The following is a 19338-nucleotide window of genomic DNA, read 5'->3' as shown; positions in this document are numbered from 1 at the left end:
AATGAAGTAGTTCTCACTACCTTTGCTAAAGATGAGCCCTTCACACGTGATACTCCCTGGAGAATATTGAGTAAAATTCTCCCACTGCTTAGGAGCAGGGTGAAGAATCTGAAGAAACAGTTTTTGTGATATGTGCTATTGACCCCAATACAGTTTCTGACTTCTTTGGCAAGTGCTTTGACACATGACATTAAAGGGCACACCCAATTCTAGCTTGAGCTGCATGTTCTGTATGTGAATGTTATTAAGGCGGCATAGATTTATTTGAAGAGCTTCCATGTCAAAGGGCATGTGTGCCAGGAAGTCCCACACTTTATTTATTACCATTTTTAGCAGCAATGTAAAAAAACCCAGCATAAGAACAAAACACACAGTATAATTTTGTAGTCATAGATATGGTAACATTAATATTGGCTCATAATATTGATGTAACCATATCCACCAAATAAATAATAATAATAATAATAATAATAATAATAATAATAATAATAATTATACCCTACCCATCTGGCTGGGTTTCCCCAGCCACTCTGGATGGCTCCCAACTGAATATTAAAAACACAATGCAGCATTAAACATTGAAAACTTTCCTAAACAGGGCATACAGAAAAAAACCCTTAATGATGCAAACAGTGATTTGGTTCTCTCTCTCTCCCCCCCCCCCCAATGTTGTTGGGTACACACACAGTGCAAACCTGTCTCAAGGAGAGAAATCCAGCTTCTATACCCTACCAAACAATACAATACTTTTTGTACACCCTTATTTTGCAAGTGAGCCTGCCTGCTTTTCCTTAACCCCCCAGCCCAGCCCTTCACAATGGCAGATAGAAATATTACTTTCTGAGAGTTTTGAAAATACAATATCCCCACAGTGAAAATGCAATATCCTGCAGTGCGGTGGAGAAAGAGATGTGCCCACAGTGTAACAGATGATAAACAAATATGTATTGCATAATAAACTGATTGTGGCAAAAAGACCCAAGTCTCTACTCTTCTGAAGGAATAAACAAATAGCAACATTTATTCTGGTCTGGAAAAATTGTCTGCATGAACCATAACAAGGGCCGTAACCTGTAACAGTTATCTGCCACTGCAGCCTTTATTACTCAAATATTGGATTAGATACCAATCACAACTGGATGATAAGCCTCTGGGGGAAAAACAAACAACCTACTATAATTGGAGCAGTTTTTAAAAACACTGTACCTTCGAGTGTTTTTTTTATGTGCAACTTAGCTAGTAATGAGCAGCACCCTGGGTGGTTTTTAACTAAGTTTTACTCTGAGTATTGTCATTGAAATAAATGAAAACGACTGTTACTGTAGGTCCATTAATTTCAGTGGGTCTACTCCAAGTGAAACATAGCTGAATACTACCCCATACGTCCAGGGATGTGAGAGGTGGCGTTTCTGTGTGGGTCCTTTCTGGTGGATGAGTACATGCGTGGCTGGCCCAAGACATTTTGCCACCTGTAGCAATGGATAGGATGGCAGCTCCTGCCTGTTTCATGTACACAGAAGCTGACTGGACTGACAGGTGTCACTTACTGGTGTTGACCTATAAAGTCTTACACAGCTCAGGACCCCTGTGCCTTAAAGAACCACCTCTCCCCATACAAACCATCCCAGACCCTGTGCTTGTCATCTGAGGCCCTTCTCTATGTCCCACCTTCCTGACAGGTTCGGAGGGTGACATCTAGGGATTCACCCATCCTTAGAGTGGGGTGTGCTGTTGTGCCAGACCTATAGTCTTTAGGCCTCTCCTTTTTGGCTCTAAAGGTCACTTTTCCTGGGCCACAGGAAGATGTTGTCATCTTCCTGCATATGGGGTTCTCTGTCAGGGGTGGGTTTGAGCTGATGGACATTGTGAACTATGGGTTAAAATTAAATGGCCTCATGTCTTGAGACCAATCCCCCATGTCTGGATGATCTGAGATAAGGGTGCCATGTGGCACTGGGTTACCATTGTGATACCTGGGAGGTCAAGTGTATGACTTGCTGAGTCATTTCATGACTACTTGTAGAGATGGGTATCATAGTCTCTATGACATTGCATGCCTTGCTGCTGTCCTGTTTGCATGTCAGGAGCCTGAGTCAGGTGTTGGTCTGTAATAAAAAACACCAGTCTCAGTGAAGTTAACTCTTCATTCAAAGAAACTAAAACTACACAGTCCTAGTGATGCCAGCAACTCTTCTCAGTAAGAGAATGAGCCGGTTCTGAGGTGAGCCAGTTGTGAGGACTGAAGGTCCCTGTCTTCCCTTCCTCTCTGGGTTTTTTTCCAAGCTATCATAGACTGCGTCTGTACGCAACCAATCTCTCCTCTGATCATTTCATTTCTCTGTGTTTTCTGGAAGACTGGGGGTGGGGAGCGCATGTCTGTCTCCTGGCCCCCTCTCCTCCCAAGGGTCATCTAGTTCAACTCCCTGCAATGCAGAATATGCAGGTTGCCAATACAGGATCAAACCTTGGCATTACCAGCTCCTCGCTCTAACCAACGGAGCTGAAACAGTGGTCTACCTAGTCCATGGAATAGCACTGGATTATGAGCTTGTTTCAGCGTTAAGCTTAGAATCATGGAACTGTAGAGCCCAAGGATCATCTAATCCAACTCCCCACAAGTCATGAATCTGTCCCCTAATGCGGGGCTCGAACCCACGACCCACAGAAGAAGAGTTTCATGCTCCACCAACTGAGCTATCTCAGGTTGAGAAATGACAGATTGTTCTCACTTTTCAGGCTAGTCTTGGAAAGGGGCCATCTTTCAATATAAATCTTTTGATATAAAGTCAACACATCAAAGCCTGCTGCTCCAGGGTCACTTAAAGCAGCTTCCGTCGTTCCTGCTCCTCTTGACGCAAACAGGATTTCAACACATACAGTCGAGTCAATGCAGCCATTGTTCACTGATTTTTCGGCCTGGTACATTTCCCCTTCTTCAGACATCTCACTGTCAGCGCATAAAAGAACCATTCATTCATGGTAACGCCCCAAAGTATTGTGTCGGTCAATTAGGTGAGGTGCTCTTGTCTTATATGAGCCTTAGGATTGCAGCGTTAGAATCATAGAATCGTATGGCTGGAAGGGACCGCAAGTGTCATCTAGTCCAACCCCCTGCCATGAGATTAATAGTCATCTGGTCCCACCACCCTGAGATTAATAGTCTCATGTTCTACTGACTGAGCTTTCATGAAGCAAAAGCAACTGGAAAAAATTTCAGCATCAGAATCATACTGCTTCAGAGAGCTAAATAGGTGTGATAGCTCTGTCAGTAAAGCACAAGGTGCTTCATCTCAGGGTTGTTGGTTCAAACCCACGTTGGGCAAAAAATTCCTGCATCCCCAGGTAGGACAATGGGAAAGCTCAGTTGGTAAGAGCATGAAACTCTTAATCCGGAGTTGTGGATTCAAGCCCCATATTGGGCAAACGATTCCTGCATTGGCAGGCAGAAATTCAACAGGGGCAGCTGTCTCCCCATCCTAACCAGATGTTGTTGAACAAATCTGTTGAGGTCTGCCGCAAAAACATGGTCATTCTGCAAAAGGGCCACCATTCTGCTCTCTTCTTGACCAAGGGAGGTGCTGCTTTTGCCTCATCCATTTTTTCACCTGTCCGACTATGGGTGTTTTTGGTGTGTGTGTGGTTCCCCCCCCCCCCCCGTAGTTATTGTTTTTGAGTCAAAATTTATTTCCTAATGCCTTGCTTCCCCCCAGCACTGATCATCACCAGTAGACCACGAGACTCTTCATCTCATCAGAACTAGACCATTCTATCATCTATGACCAGCAGCAACAACTAGTAACAAAAGGCAGGCTGTGTTTCGGCCTAGTGGCTGGAACCTTTAAACCAAGCCTGCCTAGAGTTAGCAGTTGCTCGGCAGCGCCCCAAAGCAAGCGGGATTTTTGGGTGTGTGTGCGATGCTGTGGGCGTTGCCACTCTCTCTTACACACACATAGGAAAGGTTGCCTATTTCAGACCCCTCAACTGCTCCTCAACCATCCTGGGTTTTTTTTGTGTGTGTGTGTCTTTTGTGAGAGCACAGAGGCCATTTTGTAAGCATCCATACTGGGTGCTTTAACCACTCCTAGAGTCTTTCTGCTACAGGGCAGCTCTATAAATTAAGTCAGTCAATATATATGGGGAAAGCCAAGTGTAACTTTGAGAAGGATCTGAAATACTTCCTTTGAAGCTTGAATTTGTTTTATTCTGGATTGTTTGATTTTTTTTATGGTTGGGGGTGAACCATGTATTCCTTGGAGGAAAAAGTAGGATAAAAATGCAATAAATAAGCACTTCTGCTTACATCCTTAAGAAAGCTGGAGGAGACGAAGGTGAGGACTTCCGGTTCCGGCCGCGGACGGTGAGGAAGCGCGGAAAGCCACGCTAAGGGTTTTCCGAATATCTCGGAGACAAGGGGGTGTCGCAAGGGCACTGCGCCCCTCAAAAAAGTGAAAGCCCAGGGGGGGGAACCCCTGGGGGAAGGTTTCCCAGCGGCGCGGAGCGGCGTTTACATCCGTGGGTCCTCCCCTCCTCGGCAGAGAGGAGAGACAGGGCGGAGCCGCAGGCGCACAATAGGGGATTACCGTCTCCGAGCTACGATGCCTCAAGCTTCCACCGAAAAAGGCGGCGAGCCTCAACAGGTTTAAAAACGGTTTCCCCATCGTTATTGGACTTAAAATAACAGCGAAGAGAAGGAGCATAGATGGGTGAGTCCGGGCAGTAAATGTTTTTATATATGGTCACCACCCGACGGAGAGCGGAAAGAGCGCAGACTCAGAGAACCGCAGTTAGTAAGAGAGCAGAATATCGCATAACGACCGAACTGTGTATGCTCAGAAGGAGGAGGGTTATTTTTTTCTCTTTACTAACTAAACTAAATGAACGAACCGGACTTCCATTTATAGGAGGTTCAAAGACTGTCTGCCTAAGTAACGTATACTTCCGTTAGGAGTCTGACGTGGTTTCACGAACGAACTTACATTTGGACGTTTATTTGGACGCCTATTTTGGAATATTGCTTAAGTTTTGTTTTTCTCTGTGACTCTTTATTGACTCTTTATTGGCGAACTAGTGGGCACACACAGCAGTAAGCAGTAAGCGTTAATGGAATAAACCTAAGAGAACAGGAGAAGCACAAAGAGGGAGGAGACAAATCTAATACGGTCACCCCCTGAAGAGACTTACTGTTGAAAGCTGGAAATGATTATCGACTAAGGACTACATCTGTTTTCCTTTTTTATTTACTTAAGATATATGGGTCTTTCTTGAGCCGATGTGAGAGTGCTGTGTTGACGACGCAAAGGAAGTTAAAGACAGACAATTATTTGTAATAGAAGTAAAAAAAAACCCCCACCCCCTAGTGACTCAGTTTGATTGTTACCCATGGCTTTCTGTATACCTGTGTATACCTCCTCGCTTGGTTAATCCCTACCCTTCCTCCCCTCTCCCCCCCCACCTAGTAACTCAGTGGTTGTTCGACTCTCTGCACAGTTATTGTTATATCTCTTTACCAATCTTCCTGACTGACCTCTCTTTCACCTATCTTGTAAAGTTTACATAAATAACCCATTTGCCCCCCCACCCCTTCCCCTCCCCATGCTTACCTCTTGAATAACTCCCCTGATTTTCTTTGGTATTTTGGAGACTTGGGGCTTTGTTAAGCTCTGGGTACCCCGTGTGGGAACCTGTTGGGACTTCGATGGTATCCTTTTGTGTAACTAAACAGACTATTTGGGATAGCTGTATAGAGGGTAATAAGGAGACTGTGAGCCCTTAAAGGGAGAGAATCAGTATTGAAAAGGTCAACGAATAATAAGGAGCAAAAATGCAGGGGAAGAATGGGAAAAGGGGAGGGGGAACACCAGGGGAAAGGAAAATCTCTAGACAGAAAGAAATCAAAGACTTGGATTTTCTGTGGCTAAAAATTAAGGAGGAACTTAAGCAGAATGAAAATAATATAGAAAATAAATTAGAGGAAATGCAAGATAGAATAGACAAAAGAATAGAGGGAGCTATAGGAGAGATCGGAAAGAAAGTCCAAGAGTTAACAGTTAAAGCAAAGACATTTGAGGAATCTAACAAAAAAATTCAAAAAGACATGAGAGAACAGAAAAGGGAGACAGAGAAAATGAAGGAGGAGATGCGAGAGCTGAACAAATCACAGGAGCAGATATGGGACAACATAGCGATGGCTGAAATGCGACAAAGACAAATGCACTTAAAATTTAGAGGCATAGAGGAAGAAACGAAAGAGAATATTAAAGAAAAAATAATTACCGAATTAGCAAATTGGTTAGAGACCAAAGAAGAGGAGGTCGCGTATACAATAGAAAACGCCTTTAGGATTAAAACGAGAACACACCAGAACAGAACCAGGAAACCCATAGGGGACTGCTTGGTAATGTTTAACTCAATAGGAATGAGGAACCTGATACTTAAAACAAGCTACCATAAAAAACTAATAATAGGCGGTAGACCAATAATTGTCCTGAAAGAGATCCCGGTCAGGTTATTACGTAAGAGGGAAGGGTACAGGCACATAATAGGTGTTCTGAGAAGGAACAACATTCAATATAGATGGGAATTTCCCGAGGGAATCGCCTTCTTTTTCAAGGATAAGAGATTTAAACTGACCAGCTCACTAGAGGTAGAGAAGTTCCTGAGAAGATACGAGAAGGAGCTTACCAAAAAGGAGAATGGAATATCAGGAAGAAAGGATGTGAGGGAGGGGGGAGGGGAGGAGGGGGGGAGGGCGAGGCCACAGAGAGGGGAGGAGGAAGGAGAAAGAGAGGAGGATGAGGGGGGAAGCGTAGCGGAAGGGGAAGAAACAGGGGAAGAAACAGAGGAAGAGGAAGAAGTAAAGAATTAATAATCGGATATAAACGCTACGCTTCTACTAAATAATGTCTTTAACTTTTTTAACATGGAATGTCAACGGTCTAAATGAGAAAGCTAAAAGAAATAAAATAGTGAAAGTTTTGAAAAATAAAAAATGTGATGTGGTGTGCTGTCAAGAGACCCATGTGGCCAAAAAACATAAACATATACTGACCAATAAAAAGCTGGGAAAGGAGTTCATTAACTCAGAGGTGAATAAAAAGAGAGGGGTGGTCATCTATGCCAAAGAAAAACTGGAACCCAAAGTAATATGTAAAGATGAGGAGGGGAGGATCCTAGGGATCCAAATTACTCACCAAGGGGAAAGATTTAATGTAGTATCGATATATGCCCCTAATACAAATAAAACCGAGTTCTTTAGTAAACTGGAACAAATATTATTAGAATTAGAAAATTATAAACTAATTTTATTAGGGGATTTGAATGGAGTCCCGGAACCCAATATTGACAGAAGTGAAAAAAGTAGGAAAGGGAAGCAGGGGAAACTTCCAAAAACCTTCGATGATCTCCAAGAAAATTTAGATCTAATAGACATTTGGAGACACAAAAACCCTACAGAGAAACAGTTTACCCATTTCTCTGGAGTACACCAGAGCTGGGGTAGAATAGACCAGATCTGGGTCTCCAGGGAACTTTCGCTGAGAGCGGGGAGATGTACAATAGAACCCAGAACATTATCGGACCACAATTCAATCTTTTTGGAAATAAAGGGTACTGTATCAGGCCCGTATAGATGGAGAATGAACGATTATTTACTGGAACAGGATGAGATTACTGATAAGGCAAAGAATGTCTTGAAAGATTATTTTGACCATAACCTGCATAAAGAAACTAAAATTAATGTGGTATGGGATGCCAGTAAAGCAGTCCTAAGAGGCTTTCTGATTCAACAGAACAAATATAGGAAGAACTTGAGAGAAGCAAAGAAGGAAGAGATAGTTAAGCAACTAAAAGAAGTAGAGGACAAACTAATAACAAACCCTGGGGATGAGAGGTATATCCAAAATTATAAATTATTACAGACCCAATACTCAACATTGCTGAATCACGAAATAGAATGGGGAATAAAGACGATGAAACAAAGATATTTTGAATCAGCAAATAAAACCGGTAAGTTGTTAGCGTGGCAATTGAGGAAAAAGCAAAAGCAAAAGGTGATTAATAAAATCAAATTTGAAGACCAAATAATAGAAGACCCCAGTGAGGTTAAGGGAAAGTTCCTTCAATATTACGAAAATCTGTATAAAAAGAAAGAGGCAGAAGATACAAATGAGATAGGAAGGTATTTGGAAAGGAATGGGAAAGAAGATCTTACAGATGAGGAAAAGATAATGTTAAACGAACCAGTAACTATGGATGAGGTCAGAGAGGCAATTAAGAAAATGAAACCCGGAAAAGCCCCTGGCCCAGATGGCCTTTCTCAAAAATACTACAAAACTCTAGAGGAACATCTGGTCCCAGTACTCTGCAGTGTAATTAATAATATCCTCCAAGGAGGGGAAATGCCTGATTCGTGGAGAGAGGCACATATTACATTAATACCCAAAGCAGACTCCGATACACTCAACATATCAAACTACAGACCAATTTCACTGCTCAATAATGACTACAAGATTTTCGCAGGAATAATGGCTAACAGACTTAAGAAACATCTGAATAGAGCAATCCATAAAGACCAAGCCGGATTTCTGCCGGGCAGGCAGATAAAGGAGAACGTGAGACATGTAGTCAACATAATCGAATATCTGGATCTCAGGATTGATATCCCTGCCGCCTTAATCTTTATAGATGCCGAAAAGGCCTTCGATAATGTGTCCTGGGAATTCCTCATTAAATGTATGGAGAGGGTAGGAATAAGAGGGCCATTCTTAGAAGGTATTAGAGCAATCTATTCAAACCAAAGAGCGAAACTTATCATCAACGGTAATTTAACAAACTCATTTAAGATCACAAAAGGTACAAGGCAGGGGTGTCCTTTATCACCCCTGTTATTCATCATGGTCCTGGAGGTAATATTGAACAAGATTAGAGGAACTCCGGGAATAAGAGGGATTAAGATAGGTAAAAAAGAATATAAAGTTAAGGCTTACGCCGACGATCTTGTAATATCAATAGAAGAACCTCTAGAGAGGATAAATGTAGTCATTGATGTAATGGAGGAATATGGGAGATTATCTGAGTTCAAATTGAACAAAACAAAAACAAAAATGTTGGTAAAGAACTTAGACGAACAAACAAAAAATAAAATTGAATTAGAATCAGGGATAAAGACATCAAAAAAGATTAAGTATTTGGGTATTTGGCTCTCAACGAAAAATATAAATTTGGTGGAGGACAATTACAACAGAACGTGGAGGGAATGCAAAAGAGATCTAGATAGTTGGAGTAGACTACACCTCTCATGGGAGGGGAGAATGGCTGCCATTAAGATGAACATCCTCCCCAGAATGATATTCCTGTTCCAAAATATCCCGGTAATCAGGGGTACAACAATGTTTAAGAATTGGCAGAGGACCCTTTCCAGATTTATTTGGCAGGGTAAAAGGGCCAGAATTAAGTACAAGCTACTCACTGATAAAAGAGATAGAGGGGGATTTGCGCTCCCGAATCTACAACTTTATTATGAGGCCTCGTGTTTATGCTGGGTGAAGGAGTGGATAGTGCTGGACAACACCGACTTACTGGACTTGGAGGGTTTTAATGCTAGGTTTGGATGGCATGCCTACCTATGGCAAGACAAGGGAGGTGTGCACAAAGGTTTCTCCAATCACATCATAAGAGGAGCGTTATTGGAAGTGTGGAACAGGTGTAAGAATTTGGTAGAGAAAGATACCCCGCTATGGTTGTCACCCATAGATATTCTAGTAATTAAAAAAGTGAATATGGAAGGTAGAAGATGGACCTATGCGGAACTTCTGAAAAGATCTGAGAAAGGTTGGGAAATTAGACCCTACGAAGAATTAAAAGATAAACTAACGGGGTGGATACAATACCACCAAATTCACTCTTTATGGAATGAACACAAAAAAGCTGGTATGAGTAAAAACAAATCCCAATTCCAGTTAGAAATAATAGAAGGGAAATCTAAGCTCCTAACTAAAATGTACAACCAACTATTAGACTGGGACACTATGGATGAGGAAGTCAAAGAAGTTATGATTAAGTGGGCCATAGATATAGGACATCCCATAGAATATGAAAAATGGAAAAAACTATGGACCAAAGACATGAAATTCTCGGCATGTGTCGGCCTCCGAGAGAACATGGAAAAGATGATGTACCGCTGGCACATCACCCCAACAAAATTAGTTAAAATGTATAAAACCGGAGATAAGACCTGTTGGAAGTGTAAAAAGAAAGAGGGAGACTTCTTCCATATGTGGTGGTCTTGTTATGTAGTAAAGAAGTTCTGGGGCTCCGTCTATGACGAACTAAAAAAGATGCTAAAGTATACCTTTCCAAAAAAACCCGAAGCATTCCTTTTAGGAATGGCGGGTAGTGAGATCAGTAAGGACGACCAAACCCTATTCCAGTATGCAACAGTAGCCGCTAGGGTACTGCTGGCGCAGAAATGGAAAAACCCCAGTATTCCAACAATCACGGATTGGAGAATCAAACTAATTGAATACATTGACTTAGCAATAATGACGCAGAAGATTAGGCACCAGGAAAACACTAAATTTATTAAGAACTGGAACAAATTTTTTTCATACATGGAGATGACATTAGGAAGCACCAAAGTCACAGTAGGTATAATTTAAAAATTGCGAGGTAAAACACGACAGTTAGTAAAAGACACTGCTGTAAATATTGTTGAGATAGAGGTCTCGTCGTGGTGGTGGGAAGTCAAAGAACGGAAAGATTGTATATTGATTCTTGAATTATTTTATTATCCTTATTTTTTTGTGCTTTGCTCTATTATTAATAATGTATATGTTTTTTAGATGTTGGATTACAATAAAAACTTTTTAAATCTGAAAAAAAAAGAAAGCTGGAGGGGCCAGCGAGATGGAGATGTCAGTTGCCAGCCTGGTGCCCAGAGATCTCCACGTGGTCACAATTGGACCTCTGCCCATTGCAAAACTCACCTGGGGAATTTTGAACACTGCTGGGTACAGAGACCAGAAAAGTTGCTCCATTACCACATGAATTGGTAGCATTGAATTGAAGGCATGAGGAAGACCAGTATGCAGTCTGTTCCTTGACAAGGTTGGGAACATGTCCTGGCAGGGGATGGAGATCTCCTATCCCAGAGAAAGACTAACTGTGATGTAATTTCGATTTTAGGGTGATGGGGTCAGCGGCTCTAAGGAGATCAGAGATGGTAGTCCGAGTCGTGTTGGGGTTGCTCTTCGCCAGTTCTGGTAGGAAGTTCCTGGAGGAAGACAAGAGATAAAAAGTGGGAAGATCACAATATTTATTTCAAGTGCCCTGGCTTTTCTTTCTTCTTCTTATGGACGCAACTGAGCAAATTCTGAGTCATTTTATCTGTGGATAAAATTATGAGGGGTGTGTGTGGGTGTGGGTGTGTGTGGGTGTGTGTGTGCAAGCAAAAGTCCTAGGTGTCAGAGTCAACCCTTCCAAAACTGTTAGGCTGGCAAGGCAAAGGAGAGAAAGGCTGTCTGTAACCAGCAAGAGCAGTTCTCCTTAGAATAATAGAATCATATATTTGGAAGGGACCACACAGGTCATCTAGTCCAACCCTCTGCAATGTTGGAAGTTGGAGTTATTGTTCTTTTTTGCTCAACTGAGGTTTTAAAGCAGAGATTGGATGGCCATCTGTCATGGATGTTTGAGTGGAGATTCCTGCATTGGAGGGGGTTGGGCTAGATGACCCTCAGGGTCCCTTCCTATTCTATGATTCTTTGGTTCCCAGACCAGCAAGCAGGCCCAACCCAAAAGCATTTCTAGTGCCCAGGAACACCATCTGACATGCTCCTTCCCTCCTTTGTCCAAATCCCCAGCTTTGAGAGGTGGGAACAAGAAGCTACTGTTTTGAAAGTTAGCAACAAGAAGCTAACATTTTACTGATTGGGGAAATGCCACCTTTCCTTTCCACACAGTGCTGGGGTTGTGCCCCCCAAGGTGGATCCTGTACAGGAATGAGCTTTGCCTTTACATCCCAGCTGGCTCTCTTGTTCTGTCCTGGAGTGAAGCCAGAGTCTTCTGCAGGGACCAAAAGGCAGACCTGGTTGTCATTAAGGATTACCACAAGCAGGTAAGAGGCGGATTTTGCAAGCTGCAGGCTGGGAATGCTTTAGTTTGGGAGGGAGGAAGCGAGGGAAACCTCTTTTGAGGATGACTGCCTGGCATAGAATCCAGATCTGACCCAGGTATGGCAATGGCCAGGTGCTCTAGGTGCCGTGTTTCATTTCTGCTTTATCTTTTAAAGGAAAAATCTCAAAGTGGTTGACAACCCACTAAAACATCCAATCAAACAATCCAGAAGGGGGGAAAAATTCAAGCTTCAAGGAAAATATTGCAGATCCTTCTCAAAGTGACAATTTGCTTTCCCCATATTTATTGACCAACTTAATTGATAGAGTGGTCCCATAGCAGAATTTCTTTAGGAAGCCAGTGTGCTGTAGTGGTTGAAGAGTTGAACCAGGACCTGGGAGATCAGGGTTCAACTCCCCACTCAGCCAGTCATGAAGCTCACTGCGTGACCTTGGAGTCAATCACAGACTCTTAACCTACTTCGCAGGGTCGTTGTAGGGATTAACTGAGGAGGAGGCGAACCAAGAGATCTCTGCAAAATGCACCTGGCACCTGGCGAATTTCTAACACTGTTCAGAACCCTTTTCTATTCTGCACCCAATGAGGGCTCTTGAGTCCCAGGTCGGCTAGGTCATTTCCTGAGCCCAGGAACATAAACAGCTAGTGCAACTAGCTGAGCATTGTCTGCACTGACTGGCAGCAGCTCTCCAAGATTTCATGCAAGGACGCTGCCCCAGCGCTACCCAGAGATGCTGCCTTCTGCATGCAAAGCAATTGCCCTAACACCAAGCCATAGCCTCTTTCCTGTAGAAGTCCCTGGCAAAAGTTATGCTGCCTGCCTTTGCTCCCACTGCAGGACAGCTCAGTCAGTAGAGCATGAAACTCTTTTTTAAAAATATATTTTTTTATTACAAATTTAAACAAAACATATAATCTTAATACATATCATCCTTAATCCCCCCCATTCCCCCTCCCCCCATAAAATAACCCACCCTCCCCTCCCCCCTGACTTCCCTCAGCTCCAGTCTCTGGTTTCTCTACAAATACTACTCTCTGCATATTACAAAACTGTATAAATCCTTAATTTATCTGGCTGGTTATTGTCCATAAAAAGTTTGTGAGTGTTTATTCAAAACCTGCCAAAACCTGCCAGTTCACTTTGTTGTTTCTTTAAGTACTTTGTAAAAGGTTCCATTCATCATTAAAGTCACAGTTATCCTTGTCCCATAGTTTATGTGTCAATTTTGCCAATTCTGCATAGTCCATCAGTTTCTCTTGCCATAGTTCTTTAGTCGGGGTTTCCTCATTCTTCCATCCTTGTGCTATTAAGACTCTCCCCGCCGTTGTTGCATACATGAAGATATTTTTCAGCTTCCTTGGCAGGTCTTTTCCTACAATCCCTAACAGAAATGCTTCAGGTTTCTTAACAAATGTTAGATGGAACATTTTCTTCAGTTCATTGTATATCATTTCCCAAAACTTTTTAATTTCATTACAATCCTACCACATATGATAAAATGTCCCCTCCTTTTCCTTACACTTCCAACACACATTTGAACTGGTTTTATACATTTTACCTAACTGCACTGCACTATACATCATCTTCATATAATTTTCTTTCAGCAAAGAACAATCTGAGAGCCTGAAACTCTTAATCTCAGGGTTGTGGGTTCAAGCTCCACATTGGGCAAAAAGATTCCTGCATTGCAGGGGTTTAGATTAGATGACCCTTGGGGTTCCTTCCAACTCAACAGTGTTATGATTCTGTGATTTTATTATGCTGCCTTTGCACAGATGTTCCTGACGGAACTCTCAGACAGCACCCGGGAAAATGCCTTGCACTACTGGATCGGGTTAGCATGGCGAGAGGCAAGCAGTCAGCTCGCCTGGGTGGATGGGACCCCATTGTCGCAGAGCTGGTACAGGTAAGAGAACCTTGATGCGTGGCTCTGATGGCAGAGGGCTCCAGTGTGGGGCTTCAACCCACAACCCCAAGATCAAGTCTCCTGCTCTGCCGAAGGAGCTATAAAAGTGGTTTGCTAAGAGATCAGAAGCAAGTTCTTTGCTTTTGGATCTTGAACTCTTTCTGCTTTATCAGAAACTGGCTCCAAGGCCACCCCAAGAAGGAGCGTTGCACACAGCTCGTGGGCATCTATGCTGGCCAGTGGAGGGACTGGGATTGCGGTGCCAACATCTCCTTTATCTGTGAGATGCCCATGAAAGGTAAGTGCAAAGGGGGTGTCTCCTTCCCAGCCTCGACATTCAGCAGCCAGCAGGAGGCATAATGAGGGAGGCTATAGAAATACTGCATTTTGCTGATGAATGGAGAGAGCCAACCCCAGCAGCCCTCCCTAATTTTAATAGTAGTAGTAGTAGTAATTGTTGTTGTTGTAGTAGTAGTAGTATTTATATCCTGCCCATCTGGCTGGGTTTTACCTCCCCAGCACCCAGGGTTGGCATGGAAGGGGTCCCTTGACGCTTCAAGACTTAGTAGCCATTGACAGGCCTCTCCTCTGTGCATCACACTGTTGACTCATGTTATGCTTGTTGTCCACGAAGACCCCTAGACCCTTTTCACATGTACTACTAGTAAGCCAGGTGTCCCCCATCTTATATTTGTGCAGATGGTTTTTCCTACCAAGGTGCAGAACCTTACATTTGTCCCTGTTGAAATTTTGCTAGTTTGGGCTAAGTTCTCCAATCCGTTAAGGTCATCTTGAAACCCGATTCTGTCTTCTGTGGCATTAGCTACCCCTTTCATTTTGGGGTCATCTGCAAATTTGATAAGCATCCCCTCAATTCCTTCATCCAAGATGTTAAACTACAGCGGACCCAGGACAGAGCCCTGTGGCAGCCCCCCTTTCCCCCCAGGATGACGAGGAACCATTAACGAGCACACTTTGGGTTCAGCCAGGCAACCAGCTACAAATCCATCTAACAGTTTCCTCGTCCAGCTCACATTTTACCTGCTTCTTCACAATAATATCATGGGGGATTTTGTCGAAAGCCCTGCTGGGGGAAGTGCAAAGGGGATCTCTGGATTTCAGGAGGAGAAAGTGTGGAGGAGAACGCTGGGTGGATGAAGGGGAAATAAAGGCAGTGTGAGGAGTTCACCATTTACATTAATCTAAACTGTGGACCTGCCCACCAACTTCATAGCTGCACCTTCTTGTACCTCTCTCTCTCCCCTTGTGCCTTTCCTGTTTAGATGCCCTCCCTGGCTCTGTGAGGAAAGTGCCCTTCCACTCCCACTGCTACGCCTTCCATTTCCCATCCTTCCGGGAACTGAGGTCATGGAGAGAGGCCCAGTCTTTTTGCCAGGAATCTGGGGAGGGCCTCGCAATTGTTGGAGATGAGGAGCAGAACACCTTCCTGTCAGGTGAGGGATGGAAGCAGCAAACCAGTAGCCAAGACAGTAGCATTTTGGGATGATCTAGCTGGGCTCCTCTTAGAATAATAGACTCATAGTTGGAAGGGACCTCAAGGACCATCTGTCTAGTAGTCCAGCCCCCGCAATGCAGGAATCCTTTTGCCCAACACGGGGCTCGAACCCACGAACCAGAGATAAAGAATCTCATGCTCTACCAATTGAGATATGTGCTTCTTATTAGTTTTTTAAGTGCCCTTAGGGGATGGCTGTTGCCATTTATCTCTTTATATTTTAAATATTTTGGGGGCTGCTTTTCTGGGCAAATGCCCCTTTAAAGATGCTTACAGTCAAAAGCAGCAAAAAAACGAAACTAACAGTGGAGATTTTCAAAACTTAAAAGAGCACCTGTACCCAAATGCCGCCCTCCAAATAACTCTCTTCCTCCTCCTCTTCAGTTGGTACAGTGTGGTGCTGATAATGCCAAGGTTGCAGGTTTGATCCCCATATGGGACAACTGTGTATGCCTGCATTGCAGGGGGTCAGACTAGATGACCCTCGGGTCCCTTCCAGACCTACAATTCTATGATTCTATGAGATGGTGGCATTTATTGTCCCCATTCAAACTGGGAGGTAGTAGTGATGGTTTTGCACTGGAAGAGGGTGCGGGGAGCTGGCCATCTAATCCTTACCAAGAAACATCTGTGATGGTTTCTCATTTTCCTCCCCAGATGCCTTTCCTGAGGACGGCTGGCAGATGTGGATCGGGCTGCGCTTTGGCACCTCATGGAGGTGGAGCGACTCGTCAGCCCCCCCAGCCTATTTCCGGTGGCATCTGGGTATGTTGAGTCCAAGCATGATCGCTCCTGAACAGAAGGGTCCTGAATCACAGCTGGTTCTCTGTGTCAGAACTCTTGGTTGCCATCCAGAACTGCATAAAAACTAGAATCATAGATTTGTAGAGTTGGAAGGGACCCCAACTCAACCCCCTGGAATGCAGGAATCTCAACTCAAGCATGATGGCAGATGGCCATCCAACCTCTGCTTCAAAACCTCCAAGGAAGGAGAGGCCACCACCTTCTGAGGGGGTCCAATCCTCAGTTGAGCAGCTCGTACTGCCCTAAAGCTGTTCCTAACATTTAGTCAGAATCCTCTTTCTTGTAACTTGAATCCATTGGTTCGAGTCTTAGGCTCCAGAGCAGGAGAAAGCAAGCTTGTTCCATCTTCCATGTGATGACCTTAAGATGTTTGAAGATGGCTCTCATCTGTCCCATCAGTTTCCTCTTTTTCAGGCTAAACATACCCAACTCTCTCTACTGTTCCTCATAAGACTTGCTCCATAAGACCTGGGGCTCTTTATTATTTTATTGCCCCTATTTATTTATTGCATTCATATCCCACATTTTTCTACAAGGAGCTCTTTCCCTCCACCCTTAATCCCCTTAATCCCCACAACAACAATGCCCAAATTAAGATTTGAACCCTGGTCTCTCCCAGGCCCTAGTCTGCAATACCACATTGACTCAGCTGGGGTTCCTTCTCCACACAAATGGGCTCTGGGATGGGGTGTTGAGGCTGGGGGAAGGGTGTGGAATGGGCCTAAAGTTCTTGCCCATTTCCCACTTGGGGTGGGAAAGAAGTGCAGGAAGTGATAATGAAGGTAGCATTAGGAAGTGTGTTGGGACTTCCTGGAGACCAGGTAGGAGGCTGCAGCTAGAAGCCGCTCATACGGGCTCTTACAACCCCTGGCTGCTCTATTCTCTAGGAAAAGCCCCTGAACAGGTGAAGGACCAGTGTGTGGTGCTGAGTCTGCAGCCCACCAATATGGCCCAGCATGGGACATGGCAAACCAGACCGTGCAATGAGCGTCCTACGACCGAAATAACAGGATTTGTCTGCCAGCACAGATATGGTGAGTGCCATAGATGCTCAAGGGCAACAGAGGGGCCGCAGACAGGCTGGAGCAGACAAGAAGAGAGAGCTGCCTCTTAACTCCTCTCTTCTCATGAGTGGAGAAAAGGGAAGCTAAAATCACAAAGCAATTTGCAGTATAAAAGCACCACTCAGGTGTGAAACTGTTGGATTTTCATCTGAAATGCTGGACATCATCTCAAGGAGACCAGAAAGCAGCTGATAATAATGATAGCGATAACGATATCGGTAACGGTAACCAGAACTGTAACCATAACCATAACCGTAACAGTATGATATCGATTAACGATAACAATAAACATAACGGTAACGATAATGGTAACGGTAACAGTAACAGTAACAGTAACAATGTTATTAATTGTACTCTGCTCCAGCCACTCTGAGATCCAAGGAATTGCAAACCCCTAATTAGCAAATTCCTGATAAATTAGGTAGAAAGACTAGAGGAACAGACTATGCGAAGGGCTGGCAACAAACCTGTGAAGGACTGAGCTGACAGTTTGAGACAAAATCCCTCTCCAAAGGCTTTTATGGGAAATCTTGGAAGAAAGCCCTCATGTAGGGGGATAGCTTTCATCCCCTTGAATTATAATTATAATTATTTAAATTATGCCACCCTTATATAAATTATATGCCACCCTTCATCAAGATCTCAGGGTGGTTTACAAGAGGCAATTCAAAAAAGGCATGCTCATTTTGATTTCAGAATCGGCATTTCGTTTCGTAACTGCATAAAATCCTTCTGAAAGATAAAAGAATCTGGATTTGGGGGACAAGTTTGGGAACCTCAGATTCCACATGTGAATTTTTGTAGGTCACTGCCCCTCCCAATCCCTTTTGCCTCGGCAGGGGATGGGGGGAGAGGCAGTGGCTGAGTGCTAGGGGGCTGATCCAAAAGGTGGGTGGGCTTCTTATGGGATGGAGTCCTCCGATGCTTCCTCTTACAGGCTCTGAATGAAATGAGTGTTGGGAGTCCTTGAGTCGAGCTCCACCAATAACAGCAGGCTCCTCCGCCTTCCCTTCCCTGGGCCTAATTTGCTCCCATCTCTGTTGCCAGATTTTTGTGGTCCGCCGGAGCCTGTGTACTTTCCCCTCCCTGGCGGGATAGGTCCGCACGCCACAGCTGACGTCACCTTCTCTTTCCCTGGTCATTCTTCCTGCACCCTGTCCTTGGCTGGCCTTCACACCGATGCCACTCATTTCCGTCTAAGCCTGGAATCCAATGCCACCCACGTGCGTGGCAGTGTCACCACAGATCTCGGCGGCTCTCAGGAGCGCAAGAACTTTTCTGCGGTGCCCTTTTCGCCTGGGCTGTTCAGCACATGGAGCCTCTTCACTTACCCTGATGGCCTCGCAAGCTTCTTGGACCACCAGGAGCATTTCCGTCTCTCCGGCGCCCAAGACATTCCCTTTGCAAACCTCGGCTCCTTGAGGATAATAGGAGCAACCGTGGCCAACGCGTCTCTAGGTAGGTTGGGGTGGGTTTTTTTTGGGGGGGGGACACACAAAGAAGAGTCCCCCTTGCTTTTGAACCAGCAGAAGGTGGGCAAACATTGATGTTTCTGTAAAGAGACATGGGGGGTCCCTGCAGCAAGCCCCTTCTACCTGGTTTCCTTGGAATTCATGTCAACAGAGGCCAATGAAGTTTCTGCACTGTCAGGTTCTCTCCTTGACATATATCTGCTAGCTGAGCATGATAGTCAGAAATCTGCAAGCAGTGCAACCTTTCCTTTGCATGTTGCAAGACTGCCAGCTTTTTCTTTCTCTTTTTTTGCATGCACAGACACCGTTTTCCATGCACAGACACCATCACCTCCAACAGGGGGGGCAGTACAACCAAACATGGTGTAGTGGTTAGAGTGTCAGGTTTTGGACCTGGGAGATCAGGGTTCAACTCCCCACTCAGTCATGAAGCTCACGGGGTGACC

The 19338-nt window shown here is 44.2% G+C and overlaps 1 protein-coding gene across 5 annotated transcripts in view; it reads left to right on the top strand.

The window, feature by feature from the left end:
* The first annotated feature begins 1986 nt into the window (after positions 1–1986).
* The window catches only part of LOC310698994 (uncharacterized protein), a 34247-nt gene continuing 16895 nt past the window's right edge, over positions 1987–19338 (top strand). Inside the window, exons 1-10 of one of the 5 annotated variants that reach the window (XM_083520583.1) lie at positions 1989–2197; positions 2737–2979; positions 11182–11258; positions 11958–12112; positions 13906–14036; positions 14210–14334; positions 15320–15490; positions 16210–16317; positions 17244–17390; positions 18468–18878. In XM_083520583.1, coding sequence (XP_083376709.1) covers positions 2888–2979; positions 11182–11258; positions 11958–12112; positions 13906–14036; positions 14210–14334; positions 15320–15490; positions 16210–16317; positions 17244–17390; positions 18468–18878 — 1417 coding nt within the window. In that variant the 5' untranslated portion in view covers positions 1989–2197; positions 2737–2887. Of the gene's footprint in view, positions 2198–2736; positions 2980–3949; positions 4050–10886; positions 11104–11181; positions 11259–11957; positions 12113–13905; positions 14037–14209; positions 14335–15319; positions 15491–16209; positions 16318–17243; positions 17391–18467; positions 18879–19338 lie in introns of those variants that run through there. The other 4 variants (XM_083520584.1, XM_083520587.1, XM_083520586.1 and 1 more) reach the window with 4 other exon arrangements.

This window comes from Podarcis liolepis, assembly GCF_965112155.1.
Source record: "Podarcis liolepis genome assembly, contig: HAP1_SCAFFOLD_149, whole genome shotgun sequence".
In the NCBI taxonomy this organism is placed as follows: Eukaryota; Metazoa; Chordata; class Lepidosauria; order Squamata; family Lacertidae; genus Podarcis; species Podarcis liolepis.
Note: the sequence above shows the minus strand (reverse complement) of the source record. Positions and strands in the feature narration are given on the sequence as shown.